This window comes from Drosophila elegans, unplaced genomic scaffold, assembly GCF_018152505.1.
Source record: "Drosophila elegans isolate 14027-0461.03 unplaced genomic scaffold, ASM1815250v1 contig_476, whole genome shotgun sequence".
Classification (NCBI taxonomy): Eukaryota; Metazoa; Arthropoda; class Insecta; order Diptera; family Drosophilidae; genus Drosophila; species Drosophila elegans.
Genome location: NW_024545863.1, coordinates 10006143 through 10023634, shown reverse-complemented (window position 1 = coordinate 10023634; position 17492 = coordinate 10006143). Strand labels below are relative to the sequence as shown.

The 17492-nt window shown below is 38.7% G+C and overlaps 3 protein-coding genes across 5 annotated transcripts; 1 reads left to right on the top strand and 2 right to left on the bottom strand.

Annotated features, from left to right (window-relative positions):
- Positions 1 to 1287: 1287 nt before the first annotated feature.
- LOC108141008 (ubiquitin-conjugating enzyme E2-18 kDa) lies at positions 1288 to 1963 on the bottom strand. The gene has a single exon (XM_017264081.2). The coding sequence runs from the start codon at positions 1821 to 1823 to the stop codon at positions 1362 to 1364; it is 462 nt and encodes a 153-aa protein (XP_017119570.1). The 5' UTR covers positions 1824 to 1963; the 3' UTR covers positions 1288 to 1361.
- Positions 1964 to 2184: 221 nt separating this feature from the next.
- LOC108140949 lies at positions 2185 to 17451 on the bottom strand. Its single transcript, XM_017264017.2, has 10 exons — positions 17030 to 17451; positions 11218 to 12105; positions 10234 to 10688; positions 8313 to 8382; positions 7581 to 7672; positions 4591 to 4903; positions 3677 to 3827; positions 3057 to 3620; positions 2815 to 2984; positions 2185 to 2752 (listed from the first exon to the last, which is right to left on the bottom strand). The coding sequence occupies exons 1-10, from the start codon at positions 17411 to 17413 to the stop codon at positions 2279 to 2281; spliced, it is 3561 nt and encodes a 1186-aa protein (XP_017119506.1). The 5' UTR covers positions 17414 to 17451; the 3' UTR covers positions 2185 to 2278.
- On the top strand, positions 7685 to 16077 carry LOC108140987 (esterase B1-like). 3 transcript variants are annotated; one of them, XM_041709718.1, is made up of 5 exons: positions 12616 to 12876; positions 12939 to 13215; positions 13891 to 14041; positions 14795 to 15611; positions 15667 to 15800. In XM_041709718.1, exons 1-5 carry the CDS (start codon positions 12863 to 12865, stop codon positions 15698 to 15700), a joined length of 1293 nt encoding a protein of 430 aa, XP_041565652.1. In that variant the 5' UTR covers positions 12616 to 12862; the 3' UTR covers positions 15701 to 15800. The 3 variants fall into 3 exon arrangements, with proteins under 3 accessions (XP_041565651.1, XP_041565652.1, XP_017119549.1); XM_017264060.2 differs by having other exon boundaries at positions 14795 to 16077; XM_041709717.1 differs by lacking the exons at positions 12616 to 12876; positions 12939 to 13215 and adding an exon at positions 7685 to 8402 and having other exon boundaries at positions 14795 to 16077.
- Positions 17452 to 17492: the final 41 nt, after the last annotated feature.

Below are 17492 nucleotides of genomic sequence, written 5' to 3'. Positions count from 1 at the left end.
TTTTATATGCCAAATTTTATTCAGAACTTAATTGGTCAATTAAAGTCAGAGAGGGTAATTCCCACTTATAAAGCGGCTGGTTTATTAGGTTCACCTCATCACGACCATGTCAAAATTTTAATGAACTTTCAATTGAAAATACAAACATGTGATTCCCAAAAGCATATATATATATTTTATGGGGAGCAATGAATTGGACGGAGGCCCAAAATTAAAAATTTTACCCTGAAGGACTTTTGATCGAATGCTAGAAAACAACCATCTTTTGACTATGTTCTTTGTTCTTAAAAATTCTGATATACTTATCAATAGATAGCAATAAATTTGGTTGCATGAGAAAACGAACTTTAATAGTAAGCTTACTAAAAAATTATGATACCTTACTTTACTGTATTGACAGTAAACTTATGTGTTCTTGTAGAGTAAAAAGGTATACTGAAAAGTATGTTCTGTTTTGCCGCTACTAGCAGATGATAGAGAGAAAGAGAGAGAGTGAGAATTACAGAACTGTAAGCGGGGGGTGGGTGTGCTGCACGCTTCTAGTGATGGCTATGCAGTTCGACAGATGGCGCCACCTTAACTTCGATTGTTTTGTAGGGGAAATACTAAGGTTAAAGTTTGTTGGCTGAGTAAAGAGAATCTAACAGTCAGGGTACAAGACTACAGCGTTCTTTCATGTTTTTCTCTGTTTCTCTGTAACTAGTAGTAAACCAATCATATTAATTTTAACCATTCGGTTTTTTCTCCCTCATGTGTTCTTAAAATTCCCAACTGTGTTAAGCCAATTCCACAAATCAGATGTTGTCACATTTATTAAAAAATGTAGTACGAATTTCGGTGCAAATTTATTTCAAAACGCACACAAATCGCAAAACAGGTCTGTCACGTCGCTCTGAGATATGTTAGACCGTAGGTAAGATTTTGTGTGTGTGTTTCGGTCATATCTATCGGTAGACATTTTCAAAATCGGGCTAATATTTTAGAAGTTATGTGGTTTTGAAGTCCTCTGCCTCCTTTTGGGAAACTCGACTAGACTGTTCTTTCTTGTTTTTTATATATACTTAAAATGACAATATGAAACGGGTATAAAAAAAAATTTAAGTTGCCCACACTTAAAAAGCGATAACACGAAATTAGATATTTTGTTGGCCTTTGAGCCCTACCCATTTCAGAAATACGATTTTCATTTTATGAAAATCGGACAACGTATCATAGGGCTGCCAAAGGATGGATGGAAAAATTCAGCGGAAAATCGACGTAAGCTGCTCAATTAAAGTAAGGACCATATATGCGCGACAGGCTGTGACTCATGGCCTAAACTTTATTTAATTTTGATATACAAATTACGTGAACTGCTGACCTTACTCCGGTCGTTTCTCCGCGTTCTTCTTGGTGAACTCCTCGGCGGCCTTCAAGAATTTTTTGTGGTCCCTCACGAACTCTTCGGCCAGGTCGGAGCGCAGCGGATGCTCTGGCTCCGGGTCGTGGACGATGGCAATCAGGGCCTGGAGGACCTGCTCAGTGCGCGTAGTCGGCTTCCAGTTGTCTGTACTGATTATCGGCAGGCATACCTCGCCCTTCTCGTTCACATTGGGGTGGTAAATCTTCGTCTTAAAAAGGATCTTGGGCGGCATGAAGGGATACTGTGGCGGGAAGCTGATTTCGATGCGGAAAGCGCCTTTGTTGTACGGCGCCTTTTCCGGCACCAACAAACCCGTCCACATGAGCAGGGAATCGTCGCTGCTCTCGATGTCCCGCAGAGTGCTCATCTTGGCCCCAATCAAATCGGTGAGCTCCCGGGTCAGACGGCGAGTGGCAGCCATTCTATTAACGGAATCGGAGAGTGTTTCCTTTGCTTTCCGTGCGTGACGAAAAATAACTTTTCAATTTGTTTAAGTCTAAAAAAAAAAAAAGAATTTCCCTATTGCTTTAATTGAAAACTGACAACCAAGTCGAAAGGGACTGGGACGCCCTGTTCCACATATTCAAACATGAAGAAAAACATTAATAAATCAAACAAGATCAAGTCTATTAACTTATATAAAATAGATAATAGATGCATTGGCCATAGAAAAAAAAAATGTTTATTTTGTAGATTGCATAGCACAACAATGCTAGAAACTATTTTTGGCAAATAAAACAGACATACTTCCAAACGTATTTTCCTGAATAATAAAAGTATTCTTATCGAACAAGCAAATTATTGAATATATTTTATAAAGCATTTTGTCCTATATATGTACAAGTTCTATTCATTCAGCTATTCACTTTGATCCCTTTAAAACAGTAAGTCCTTGTGGTCATCATATAGGCTCTCCCAGACCTTGACCTTGGACCACTCGGGCAGTTCGATGAACTTAAGCTCATCGCCGATGTTGAGGCACTTGATGACCTCGTCGGACTTCCGAACTGGACCCATAGTCAAAGTGTCCATGCCACTGATCTTCTCACTGTACGGATTTCCGGTGGCTGCGAACTGAGTCCAGATCCCCACGGTTCGCTCGATGTTGCGGAACTCGCGGCTTTCCTTGGGCAGTCGGCGAGCCAGCAGACTTGTGAACTGGTAGGTCAAGTCGTCGGCATGGCTCACTCCCTTAATACCCCGACCCATTCGCATGATGCGGTACGGGAAGATGAGCTCCTCGGAGTCGAAGTCAAAGCGGTAGAAGTACACAGGAGCTCCAGCGGCATGGGTGTGTCGGGAATGGACCACCCTCAGGGCCGGAAACACGAAGTAGTAAATCGAACAGAGCTGGCGGAGAATGAGCATTTAAAGTTATCTAAGCTCTTTGCTGATATAGTTACATCCCTTACATCCATATAGTTATCCGCGGTGCTTTCTGCTCCTGTGCGATGAGCATCGCGAATCCGTGCGCTCCATGAATCCAACTTTTCCTTACTGGGATCCGTGGCTAGCAATTCTTTTGGAATAAAGGGAGTACCGGCATCCACCTGCTGCACCACTTGTGGAATCATCTTGATCTCTGTGAAAGAAGAGCGTGAATGTGAGCAGTGCGGAATTCATTTTGGGAGACAAGCGAAGTAACTAAAACTACCTGGCACCCACAGCAGTCCCTCGTAGGAAGTGTTCCCTATCATCATGGGGATTGAGTTGCTCCAGGCGGTCTTCATCATCTCCTTGGGCGCCTTGGGAATCACGCACTCGGGCGTGACGAAAGGCTCCAGAGATGGCCCGAAGGCAAACATGATCTTGTTCATGCGATCCTCCAGAGTCAGGACATTTTCCTCGACCCGTATGAGATCCCTGGCCTTGACGGTCTGCAGGAACTCCAGCACATCCTTGTCGTTGTCCTCGCCCTTGTAGCCCACCAGCTTGGCTATGCGGTAGGGATTGTGGGTGATGTCGCCGTTGAAGGCCCACGGGCAAATGGCACTGCCCGACTGCAGGATACCGCGGTGGAAGAGTCCTTGGGTCTGCTCGGTTATCATCATGTAATGGGTCGATGCTCCGCCTGCACTCTCTCCGAAGACGGTGATGCAGTTGGGGTCTCCACCGAAACTGGCGCAATTGTTCTTGATCCACTTGAGAGCCAATACCTGATCCTTGAGACCAGCATTTCCGGGAACATTCAGCTCGGGAGACTTCAGACTCATAAAACCTTTGTTGGTGTAAAATAGTTAGTACAACTGTTTGCTATTCGGACTTGTATCGTACCCAAAGCTCCAAGTCGATATTGTATGGTGACGAGAATAACATCTTCTTTCATGAAATAGTCTGGACCATACCATTCCCTAGTGGCTTCGCCAATAATAAAGCCCCCTCCGTGGATCCAAACCATAACAGGACGGGGCTTATCGGGCTTTACCTGAAATGGAAAAAGGTTTTAGTAGATTGCAAGGCACAAATTTCTTGTTTTTATTCAAAGCAAATACTCTTGACAGAATTCAATTTAAAATGTCTTAATAAACAGTCTTTAGTATCTTAATATTCGCAGCACAAACATCGTAATAAAAAGTGTTTACTTTAAGCAAATACAAATATTTAAGTGATTTAAAAAATTACTTTGAGTTTAAATATTCAAAAACAGACTTATCTTCTCGAACTTTGGTGCCAAATTTTATCTCAAAAGATTACAAGATTTTTATCGCATAATCTTCATTAATAAATTTGACTGTCATGTTGCACAATGATGGCATTATTCGTAAAGTAAGTAAAAGTTTTCTCAAAATAAATATTAGTCAGCAAGGCATGAGATGAAGGCGTTTTGGCTAAGAATGCCGTCACAAATGATGTAAGAAATTATAAAACAAAACTTGTTAATTAATAAACGAGATGTGGTAATCAGCATCCTCCATTTACGTATTGGACTGGAATTAATTGAACTGGAATTAAATTTAATTAGAACACATTAAGGCATAGATGGCAAAACAAAGTTCAAATCATAGGCTTCAAAGCCAATGATCAAGCCTTAAACGCACCAAAGCGCATAGTACAAGTTGGTGAATGAAGAGCCTTAGACTGTCAAACAAATTTTGGTGGTTCGAGTCTTGCCGTTCATATCATAGTTTTTTTAGTACTTCATATTGTATGTTTATCTGCATCATTTTCTATTCTTTGGCCATACTCACATTGTTGGTGTACACATTCAGGTAGAGGCAGTCCTCAGAGCCCTCAACCTTATCGAAGACGAACTGCACCTGGACGGCCTTGTCCTTGGGCTGGCTGCAGTCCCGAATCCCCTCCCAGGGGGTGGGTCTCTGCGGGGCCTTGAACCGCAACTCCCCCACCGGCGGCTGGGCGTAGGGGATTCCCTCGAAGCTGAAGTAGGGCACGTCGTAGAGCGACAGTCGCTTCACACCCCGCACTTTGCCGTACTCGGTGTCGGCGACTACGGTCTCGTTGGTCGTCTGACGATACTGCTGGACTTTATGCTCGATGGTTCTGCAATCGCCGAGCGAACGTATAATTAGCATAACAATATTGGGATCGACTAGCAGCCGGATAATTTGATATTTTTGTCACAGAGCCAATTATTTTAATTTATTTTCAAAGCCACATGCCAGTAGGCAGACTGCATGCATTGCATTAAATTTAAATTGTTTTGCTGGTGTTCATCACATTGCATCCACCAGCTCATCACAATCCAATTCTCATCTCTACAAAACCACTCAGAAAAATATTCTTTAATACTAAGGCTGATAAGCGGCTCATAAAATAAATTATATATTAGTCTAATTCTAAGCTAAAATCAACTTTATAGAATTTGTATATAATGTTAAAAAAGAAGGAAAGCCCACTTCGGCAAACTAAAGTTTATATACCCTTGCAGCTATCGTAAATGTTTAATATTCATTATAACGCCAATTCGGAGAGGCTATGCCTATTTTCCGCATAGTTTTCCGATCGTTTCCATGGCAGCTACATGATATCGTTGCCCTATTTCAATAAATTTAATGCCGGAATTCTGAAAACTGTAACTGTCTGTTTATCTCGATGTATATTCAAAAGGAAAAAATCAAAGGTTAAGTTTTTGTTCATTTATTTTTCAATTTTTCAAATGGAAGCCGTATAATATAGTAGTCCGATCTGGCTTGCACCGATTTTTTTAATACCTGTAACAGAAACTGACTGAAATTATAATAATCTTTTCAAGGGTACAAAACTGTGCGTATTTATTTATATTTAGAAATGGCTTTGATAATTCTAAAATTTAGTTTTCCCTCACAGAAACCTTTCACTGACTGGCAAATTCATGAAAACAATGAGCATTTAATTAATAGCTTAGGAAAATTTGGCAAAATCTTATGTTACGAATTAAGTTTTTGTCAGTAAAGAGTTTATCTCTAATTTTATCTTGGTTTTTTAACGCTTTTTTGTGTAGAAAAGTGGGTTTTATTTCTAACGAATTAAAATAAGTAGACTTGAATTTGGTTGAGTGTACGCATAACAATAGATGCAGGCTCATCCTGGACATAAGGCTTGGGTGGCTTAGTCCTCTGTGTGGTTCACCTGCTAACCAGACGTGTCTGTCTGTGATAAATTAACTCTGCCCGCTGCTACCAATGCAGTACTCAGAACTTAAATCATTTGAAGTTCAGGCAACCCCTTCTACTGCCGTTAATGAACATCAAAGTGTCGTCATAATCTTCTGAATATATAATAAGCATGGGCAATTGTTCTGTCTTATCAGCAGCTGTCAGTTTGTTATCACAGGCCAAGCTCTTAAGTAGACTTAATTATTTTGATTATATTTAAAAATAAGTGCCTCTAGGCAGAAAGGTCCCGAGATACGTTCGTTTTCAGGTCTATTGACGTTTAAAAATACACTTTAATTTTAAATTACTAGCATGAATTAAATGCGTGTGCATATGTATCCTATCCAATAGTAATAACGACGAGAATGTTGAAAATTGCTGATAATTATTCTGAACCCTTTACAGACTTTTAATTGCAATACAGCAAGGAAACAAACAGACTTTTACAGACTTTTAATTGCAATACAGCAAGGAAACAAAATAAAATCACACCTATTTAGCTGTCATCGTGATAAAATTTTAATTTCACAATTAGTGGCAATACATTTTAAGTGAAATGACGTGGAGCGAGTTGAAACTGAACCTATTTACAAGTCGTCTTTACCTTTATTATCAAGGTTGAAGTGTGATAAGTACCGGACGAGAATATCAATGACTGGACCACATCAATCTAAAGTCAATATTTGATATCATTGCCAATTGACAAGCTACTTTTATTATATTTGGAATAAAGCTACAATAGTTATTATATATTTTTTGATTGTGAAAATATGCAATTAGTGGCCAAACTGTTAACATTACATGACAAAGTATACAGCACAGTTCGAACGCATTTACATACACCAACTTAATTTTTATATCGATTAAATGGCAAGCCATGAAATTACTGGTATATAGGCCAATAAACATAAAATAAATCGTTCACGTTATTCTGATTAAGCAATAAATATAAATTTATGAATTGAATCGTTTAATGGTTACAAGTGACAGTTTTATTACCTATGCAAAAACTTTCTCGAATTAAAGAAGCAAATGTGAAAACTTTGTTGGCAATGTTTTTGGTGGACTAAAATTGTTTATGTATGTTTATAATTTTCTGGTGAGAACTAAATGAACTAATTTTTTAAGTATAAACAGGCTTTGTTACGCATATAAAAATAGTTTATAGACCCCGTAAATTTAACTAAGATTCGCTGTTTGCTTGTTGCCTGTTGTCAATAAAGAACAATTTTATCAGCTTGCAACGATGTTCGTCGATGAGTCGTATCGTATTAATGACGGTTGCGTAATTCTACAAAATCTAATCTCCTGGCTGCAAAACTGCCTCAATTAAAACGCCAAAAATTAATAATCCCCATCTTCCACCGAATTAGTCATGCTCGACAGAACAAAAATTTCTAATAAATATTGGTAAAAAGAGAGAGGACCAAACAAAAAAACTTGAAACACGAACCGCTTCAATTGACAAAGCTACCACAACAAAAGCACAACAACAATAATCGAAAGTATAGAACACTCTCCGGCATTAATCGGCGGTAATTTAATAAATAATTCCCGGCATTAAGGTCAACGTCGAAACTTACTTGAGGCGCCAGCGCAGGCGCTCCACAAAGCCGAGGTTCTTGTTCATTTCGGGTAGACTAGTTAGCCAGCCACACACGAACCGATCGATTAACTATATATAGATATATCCACGAGCTGCGTACTGAATCGCGCCAGCGCCAAACCGAAACTGAAATTAAAAACACACTTTTTCACAGTGAATTCCAGCGGCGGAGCGTCCAGCAAAAAAGCCCGCAAAATAGGCAAAAACAAGTGAAAAAAATATTATAGAAAAAAAAATACTACATTAACACAAATATCAGAATACAAATTACTCAAAAAAGAAGAGCGTAGAGAGCCGCAGAGAGAATAAAAAATACAAAAAGAACACAAAATTGTGTTTCAAGTGCGGAGCCGAGATAAACAGAATAACTGATATAGCCACAAGCGATCATCGAGCGTGGGCCGTCGGGTGGAAACGAATGCATAATTAATAAACACTGCACAAAATTCTCCTGGTTAAGTATCTTCAAAATTGACAAGTATCCAAGTCACATAAGTCGGTAATCAAAAAGCTCACTCTAGTAGCTAATCTAACTGATCTTCAACTTAGCCAAGTATCTGGAACTAACAGCTCGGCTAACGTAAAGCTTCTTGGCACTAAATCAAGCGGCAAAAGGGGTGGGCCGCCCACCGAGTGGGTCAACAACATTTTGATCGCGCTGGCCAAACTAATGTAAACAAACAAATTGATGCGATCTGGAATTGTTTACACGGTCACCAAGCTTTTGACTGGAGTGGGGCGTTGCCGCAAAGCTTTGAATCAGCTTTAGCACAGAAAATCTGAACAGTGGGAACAAAAGGTGATTAATCTGTGAAAATACACAATAATAAACGTTGAACGACGCGAAAATAACCAAAACAAAAATATTATAAAAATGTAAAAAAACAATCTTACAAATCATATAATTAGAACTGCAATTTTTAAGGTTTAATCATAAGGCATGTTTTAAACAAGAAAGTAAGCATTCTTGGGCAAGGCGAAGTTAATATACCCGTGCATTTATGGCGAAAATTAAATTTTCTCTAAAACGAGAGGCTATGCCGATTTTCCACTGTACTTTTCGAACGTTACAACGATTTAAAAAAAAAGTCTCAAAGTATAATCAATAATAGTAGTGCTAACGCCCCTCATCCATAAATGTTTGTAATTGTTGTGTTTTTCGTTCACATCTTGTTATGACTGACAAGACTGACTGTGGACTGATTTCGCCCGGTCAAAATAATAATAGTGCTCTTTCCAATTTGAAAAAAAATGAGAAAACTTAAATATATTTGAATAATTTATTTGCCAACCGTTTGTTTGGATTGATTTGTTTTGATTTTGGTCGAGTATTGTAAGCTATAACTTCAGACCGTTATTCTATATGGTCAAGAAACCTCTGAACGTCATTTAAGTAAAAAGACGTCAAATATGGAACAACTGTGGTTGTTTGTGAATTAGTTAGAAGTTGATTCACAAAATACTGTATGTTTTTTATCAGACTCAAGCCCTTGGAATGACTAAAAGTTTATTTTTCAAGAGTTTTTAAAAATAAAATTTATTGACCTCTAACGTATTTTACATTTTAACTTTTCTATCATTTGATAAAAAACAACTTCAACAATGGTGCACAACATGAAATGAATTGTAATTTAACGTGTCGTACTCAGAAATATTCACAGCCAACGCCTTTTTAAATGAAATACCATTTTATGTGCAGGTACAAAAATATCACGTATACGAAAAGTGAGTTCTGCTTCTATCGGTGTTCTGGCTCTGTAAAAAAACATGTATGCTGTATACTCGTATGTCCTAAAACTTGTTCTGTTCGTATTTATAAAATGACTATATTAAGACTCATATTACCTAACTAATCTAACAACAATTAAGACGATGGACTGAACATGTTTGACTTACAAAAATGAGCTCACGCATCGTAAAAATTTAGATTTTTAGATTTTTATGAATTATCAAATTTTTATTTAGCTTCGAAATTTTTTCATTTTCATTACTTTTTCGAACAGTTATGTTAGCACGAGCTATGTTGTTTTTTCAAACCCAGAAATCAAATTATATTTGCCAAATTGAAAACATTTTTATAGCGAAAAATTATTATTTTCTTATTCAGCTATAAATTAAAAAATTTGGTTTTGTTTTATTGATATTTCGTACTATTTTTCAGAGCCTGAAAAACTTTTGATACTATCGATATCGGACACAATCGATAGGTAAAACCTTCGATAGTGCACACTATCTAAGTTCTACCAACCCAACTTTTTAGGGTCGGAGATGTCTCCTTTTTTGTGTTGCAAATTATAATATCCTCTGCAAGGTTATAAAAAAAGAGGAAGAGTTAGAGGTAGATATTTTTTTTTACCATTTAAAGGTAATAATTCCATATAGTATTTTACTATCGGATATCGGGTACTGTCAATTTTCTTCATTCACTGCTCATTTGAATCGTACAACTCCAAAAGCATTGTCAGGTTTGATTTATGTGTGTGATACAGATGTAGTCTAAATTTATAGAAAGAAGGAAAATGTGTATTTTTATCTTCAAAATAAATCAAACCGGTCACAGAAAACTACATAATATAAAATTTTAGTCAATAATATAATATAGCTATAAAAATTATAAAATATGAAATTACATTTCAAATAATTTCCTATTATTATAAAGCCGATTCCACACCTCCAGTCCTTCCTTTTCAAACTGCGTTACGCACTCTACATCCTGTCCAATGTTCAATACCTTAAAGGGGGACTTTGTGGTGACGGGTAGCCACTGATCCGGCCCCGTCTCCGAACAGTTGGGATCACCGGTCCTGGCAAAGGTCGTCAGAATGCCCACCATTCGCTGGATGGTCAGGTACTCCGCGGAATCCACGGGCTGCTTCTTCTGGGCCTTCTTGTGAAATATGTAGCCCAAGTCGTCCGCATGGCAGACACCACGTTTGATGTCGTCACCGCAAAGCTGGTTTCGCATCAGGTTTAACTTGGGCGAATCGAAGTCGAACCGGTATAGATACGTGGGTGCTTGGGCGTGGGATAATCGGGAGAGGACAACCCTATGCATGCCGTGCCAAAAAAGCTTGTAGCTAAAGAGCTGGGTGAACGGAAAGAGTTAACAAATCTGGCGACTTACTTTTTTAAAGACGACATGTCGTCAGAAATATAATTCCAAAAACGTAACGTAAACTTAGGTTTTAAAATAATAACGACACTGGTAAAAAATCTTAGTAAATCGAAATATTTTGTACTCAATTAAAATAGGTTTATTTTATTTGAGTATTTTCGGAAGTGAATTCAATGTTTAAAAATTTGATTTAAATTTAAACCATGTTACTTAAATATAATGCATTAAAATCAATAAAGAACTATTTTAAACGCAATAAATTCCACATTAATTAAAATATTTTACTATTAAATCTATCTATTTAATATACATTGTATTTAATATTACGATTAAATATTAAATTTAAATATTAAATATAACATTTGGAGTTCAACAGTCAGATATATATTTTTACTGTTCTTATCAGCTTAAGCATTCTGTAAAAGCCTTTCGTGTGGTTTAAGACTTAACTTGTTTAAGAGTTTATATATTTTTGTTAAATCAACAAATGCCCACTTACATCTAAGATCTGCGTGATGTTATTCTTCGTGATTCCGCGCGGTCCGTAGTGATGTTTCACCAGTGCCTCAGCGGCGATGTTCCGCTCCTCGACGCTCATCGAGCAGTATAGCTCGTGGGGCAGAACCATCGCGGGTTCCTGTTTCAGCAGCTCCAGCATATAGCCATTGTTCAGCTGGCAGAAGGGGTAGCAGACTAGACCCTCGAAGGAAGTGCCGCCCAGCAGCAGGGGCACTTTTGCGGACCACGCCTCCTTCATAAGCTGCTGAAAGGGGACTTGAATGAGACCACCCTCCAGAAGGTCCACTCCAGGAACAAAGGCGTTGAGAAATCCAAAGCACCGATCGCGGGCTGTGATGAAATCGTGACCCATCAGCTTCTCAGCTTCCACGCGGCGCAGGAACTTTAACATGGATGTTTCCTCCGCAGGTCCTTTGTATCCTGCAGCAAGGGCCAGGCGGCAGAACAAACTCTGACTCTCGGGGGATTCTACCCAGGGACTTAGCATCGACCCAGACATCATAATGGCCTTGTGGAAGAGACACTTGGCCTGCGGTAGACACATCATGAAGTGCACCGAGGCAGCTCCAGCACTCTCGCCAAAGAGCGTTACATTTTGCGGATCACCATTAAAGTTCCGGATGTGCTGGCTTACCCAGCGAAGTGCCAGTAACTGATCGTGGAGACCCGCGTTTCCCGGCACATTCGATTCGCGACTCGGCAGGCTTAGGAATCCGAGCGAACAAAGCCGATAGTTGAATAGCACATATACGATATCTTTGCTCATCAGGTAATCCGGACCGTACTTGGATCTTATCGCTCCGCCCGTGCGATATCCGCCGCCGTAGATGTACACCATAACGGGTAGGGGTGGCCTCGATTCATCGAACTAGAGGAGGCATTCAATATATTTTGTGTAACATTAGAAACACATTGCAGAACTAAACCAAGAAGAAACTATAAAGTCGAGTTCCCCGGTTATTAGAACAGTAACAATATAAAGCAATCTCTTTATACGCAAACTAGTCTCTTATTTTATCAGCATGAAACTTTCTAAAAATTGTCTTACAAGTGCAAGTAGTATTTAAGTCGGACGACTATATCAAGTTGTTTCATTTGAATATTTTCGGATAGTATTAAAAAATCTGAAAATTAAATTTAAATTTAAACCATGTTTAAATTAAATAAAATGGATTTTAATCAAATAGGAACTATTTAATATCTAAATCTAATCAAGTAATTTAATATGCAATGTATATAATATTATGAAATTTCATTTTAATATACAATATACAATTATATATTTAATAGTCAGAAATTTGTTTTTAACATTACATTTTTTTGCTTAATATTCTGGTCAACTTGTTTTCATATATATAGCAATTCTCCTACAAATCGTAAAACAAACAGCATTTCCAATTAGGCTTAGAGTTACGAGGCTTACTGTGACTGTGTTTGAAGTTCATGATACTTATCACATGGTTTTTATATATATTATTCTGTGGTTCTGTGGCTTAAGTGCATGAAATTAGACATTGTAAATAGTTAGTTTGCTTTAAGTTTGATAAGAAGCTACTATCTCGCTGGAATTCTGCTTCTTATAAAATTTCCATACAGTGAAGGTTGTGTGCTTCTCGAGTTTGGAGATGACGTCCGATTAGTAAGCGAACATTTTTAAGGCCAACTCGCACCACAATAATATAATATACTTATAACTTGCAGTAGTGAAATTTCGCCTGTAGTAAAGACGACACATGGAAAAGTGCAAGGCATTCTGCTTAAATCACTATATGCCGAACAGTTTTACGCTTTTGATGGCATTCCATATGCTGTTCCTCCGCTCGGAAGTCTGCGCTTCAAGGAGCCACACGATCTGAAGCCTTGGCATGGAGTTCGAGATTGTTCCAAGCCCTTGAACAAGTGCCTACAAGTGAGCTCCTACACCAAGTTGGTGGAGGGTTCCGAGGACTGCCTGTACTTGAATATTTCAGTGAAAACTGTGAGTCTTAAAGTGTCAAAAATATCTAGTCTATATTCGGAAACGTTGGTTTTATACAGTGTTGGGGAGAACCAAGATACTTTTAAAACATATCTAGGAAAAGAAAATAAGTGGCCACCTTGTACCTTTCCTACTTACTGTCTGAGCTCGGTACTTAAATATTTTTCTTTGATCTTTTTCATAGAATTAATTTGGTGCCAGTTCCGTAGCAGAATTACACAACAACTTAAAGATAAGGCAATTTTACCGTAATTATTCCCATATTCAAACATAATTAGAGTTTTTATCAAAATACCAAAATTCAACTTCAACTTTAAGAAAAGCTTATTCCCACCCAAACGATTAAGAAATAAAAAAAATTCGAATTAAAAAATAAATGAAAGTAAACTTCGATGAGCCAAAGATTTTATACCCGTGAAGCTTTTTTTAAATAAAATGTTCTATAACACGCCTACTAAAAGACTTAAAAGCAATGAAACTGTGTCGTTCTCATTGCAGCTATGGAAGTTGAAATAATCTGAAAAAAACGAAGTTTTAATTTTTTGAAATTGGTCTACCTTAAACCTTTTCAAGTCCACAAGACTGATACTTGTTCGAACACTGGTTTAATACTGAATGTTGTGTTGGGTAAATTGTTATTAATCAAAAATAATCAAATAATAATCCTCGTAATAGCTGCACAGCGAGACACCCTTGCCATTGATGGTCTATATCCATGGCGGATTGTTTAAAAGCGGAGATTCATCGAGACAAGCCTGGGGTCCGGACTACTTAATGAGAGAAGATGTCCTTCACGTAAGCATCGGCCATCGCTTGGGACCCTTGGGTGAGTTACTCTCTTACAAATTTATTTAGCTTTACTAACTAAATATTTTAAGTAACAATTGTAATGTTCCTTATAACAACGAAGCGGTGAATGATTTTCCGATGAATTTTTCGATCGTTCCCATTGCAGCTATATGATATTGTTAATATATTACATATATTTTTGCGATTGTCCCTATGGGAGCTTTATAATATGATATATCATATTTTACCAGTATAGTATTTAATACAAATTTAAGAACAGTTTTAATTTTTTTTTTCTCTTTGAAATGTCCTCTATCTGCAATAGAAATAATACTTTTTAGAAAACTTATAGTTTGGTTAGAAACGGCAAGGTGACTAGATAGAGTTTTCTAGTGATGCTGATCAGGAATATATATACTTTAAAATGTCGGAATGCCTCCTTCACCGCGTTTAAAACTTGTGACTGAATTAAAAAAACAAAAACTTCTGATATCGCATTTTGTGACGATAGCCTTGTTACTTAACCATTTCAAAGCAGCGTGCCGATTACAAAACAAATTGAAAAAAAAAACAAAGTATTTTTTCTTTGGTAAAATAAAAACTAGTCGTCACAAAATATGATATCAGAAATGCTTGGAGTTGAAGGTGCGATCGTCACGTCAATTTTACCTCGTCAAGATGTGTTTTTGTTTGATAATATAATGATCTCCATATCTTTTACTGAAGCCCTGCGCCTAAAAATACTATTTTTTTAGACATTTTGTCTATAATTCTTAAACCTATATTTCAGGGTTCCTCAGTTTTAAAGATCCCTCACTGGGGATTCCTGGAAACGCAGGCCTTAAGGATATAATCATGGCTCTACGTTGGATAAAAGCGAACGCAGCCAATTTCAACGGGGACCCTGATAGGATTACCATCTTTGGCCACAGTTCTGGTAGTATGATCGTTCAGATGCTGTTGGCCAGTCCACAAGCGGAAGGACTCTTCCACAAGGCCATCCTAATGGCCGGCTTTTCCATGGAGCTGAACGGCCTGCCTCATATGGAATATCGCCTGGCCAAACACTTGGGATTCGAGGGAGATAACGTTGATAGTCAGGTTTTGGAGTTCCTCTTGAAGGCAGATCCGCATCAGCTCATCTCAACGGACCTTTTCAGTCCGGCGGAGAAGGGTAAAGGTCTTTCTATTGCCTTTGCACCTAGCGTAGAGTGGTATCCCACTTCCAACGCTGTTCTTCTGGCGAATCCCAAGGAACTGATGCGCAACAGCTGGAGCAACCGCATTCCTATCATACTTGGCGCTAATAGTAATGAAGGATTACTTGACATGATCGGTGGGAGGACCGATCCCAAGGTCCTTAAGTTGTTCCAGGAATATCCGGAACGCGTGCTTCCCTGGACCCTCAAGCGTTGGTGCGGTCCCGACCTGCAGAGTGAATTGGGTCGGGAACTGTTGGAGTGTTTCTGCAATGCGCATGGCGAACAACTGAGCACTGAGCATTTCGATGCCTTAACAGAAATATTTACCCACAACGCTTTCCATTCGCTTGATCGATTAGTGCGGTCCAGAACGGCTTACAGCCGGGCACCAACTTATTTTTACAGGTTTGATTTCGATTCCCCAGACTTTAACTTTTACCGGATTCGATTCTTTGGAAAGGAGCAGCGCGGCGTTGCACATGTGGACGAGCTAGGCTACATCTATGTACTTCCGGCTACTTTTAAATTGGATGAATCACGCCCGGAGTTCACCGTGATTTGTAGAATGGTGTCAATGCTGGTGCACTTTGCCGCCACCTCGGATCCCAACTCTCCGCTGACTAAGCCGTTGGTAGATTGGAAGCCTGTCAATCGATCTGGAACTCGTATGGTGCTCAACATCAGCGAGGAACTGAAGTTTATTCCACTGCCAGAGACGCCCAAGCTTAGGTTTTACGATCACTTGTTCGAAAGAGCTGGAGTAACCCTTTTTTAGATTTGTTTAGCTTAATCTAATCAAGAAGAAGCTGCTCCGATCAGCAGATACACGATGCTTTGTCTACCAGTTTTTAAATAAATATGTCATCACTTATGTGCTTTTCTTCTTGTCCAGCAGATGGCGCACATACAGCTCTTTTTGCACGGCCAACAAAAGACTTGCAATCGCCATCTTTTGGGCACTAAAGGCGTTTTGAATATAGCTATCCTAAGCTGTTTAATACATTAAAAATACATACTAAAAAAACTATTTGATTAAAGTACCCACAACGGGTGAAACCCTTCAATTTTTAAAAACCTGTCCAGATTTTTGTTTTTGAATAAGTTTTGAACGATTATGATTCTCTTGCTTTAACAGCTTCAATTATATATAATTTCACTTTTATTAGAAAAACAATTTGCAACTGGAACTACAATATGTACAAAATGGTTTGCAATTTAATAAGCCTTTCGAACGTTGGTCAGTTAAAGCATCTGACTGACTGTTGGACTAGTTCTTCAATAGTTAATTTAAGAAAAATAAAGAGACGATGAGCAGGTGGGTGAGCCGCAGCAGGCCCAAAGTGGTTTATAATATGTCGTGAGAGGGATTTTCAACAAACAAATATTTATTTTGCATTATGTAATCCCAAAACACTCTGTCAAGTTGTGTTTTTCTAAAAGAAATTGTGGGTTTGGTTTCGTGACTGCCGAGGCGTAAGGTTAATAGTACTAATGTAGGTGATTTGCTGATATACATATATATGCATATCAGAATAATAAATTTACAAAATTCTTTGCATATTTTCTTGAATCTGTGTTGGTCGTTTCCAGTCCAGTCCAGTCAAAAGTGAAATAATTGATATTTACTATTAATACCTTTCTCAAAAGTGTTCTTATTCGGCGCGTTCTAAGTAAAAATATGTAAAGGCGAGATTGTAGGCAAAGTACGCCACTCGAAATAGGAAAGACTGTTCGGTGAATATTTTTGTAGTCGTAGGTACAAAAGTCACGGCTTTCTTACCACGTTTGATGTGTATGGAATTTGATGTGTAACGATTACTTACATGCTTGGTGTACACGTTTAGGTACAGGCAATCCTCGCTGCCAATGACCTGTCCTGTCTGCCTATCCACCTGCAGAGGAATCGACCTCTCTTGCCGGGCATCGAGCTCTGTGTTCCATGGATCCGCCGGACGAGGTGCCAAGAACCGAAGTTCTCCCAGCGGGGGCTTGGCGAAGGGAATTCCCTCGAAACTGAAGAAGGTGTCGCCATAGATACCGCTCTGCCGACGACCCCGTACACTTCCCACCGACAGCTCAACGACCCTGAAGTCCTCCTGGTCATCCGATGGGCATGCTATTCGCCTGATGCTGTTGCCACAACGCGGGTTGATAAATCGGAAGCATTTGATCCCAGCTCGTCTACTCGGCTGGTAGAGTTTCCACATGTCATAATCGAATGACCTGAGACGGACGGCAAACTCGATCCCAGCTCCCCTTTCTAAAATTTTACGAACTAGGTCGAGA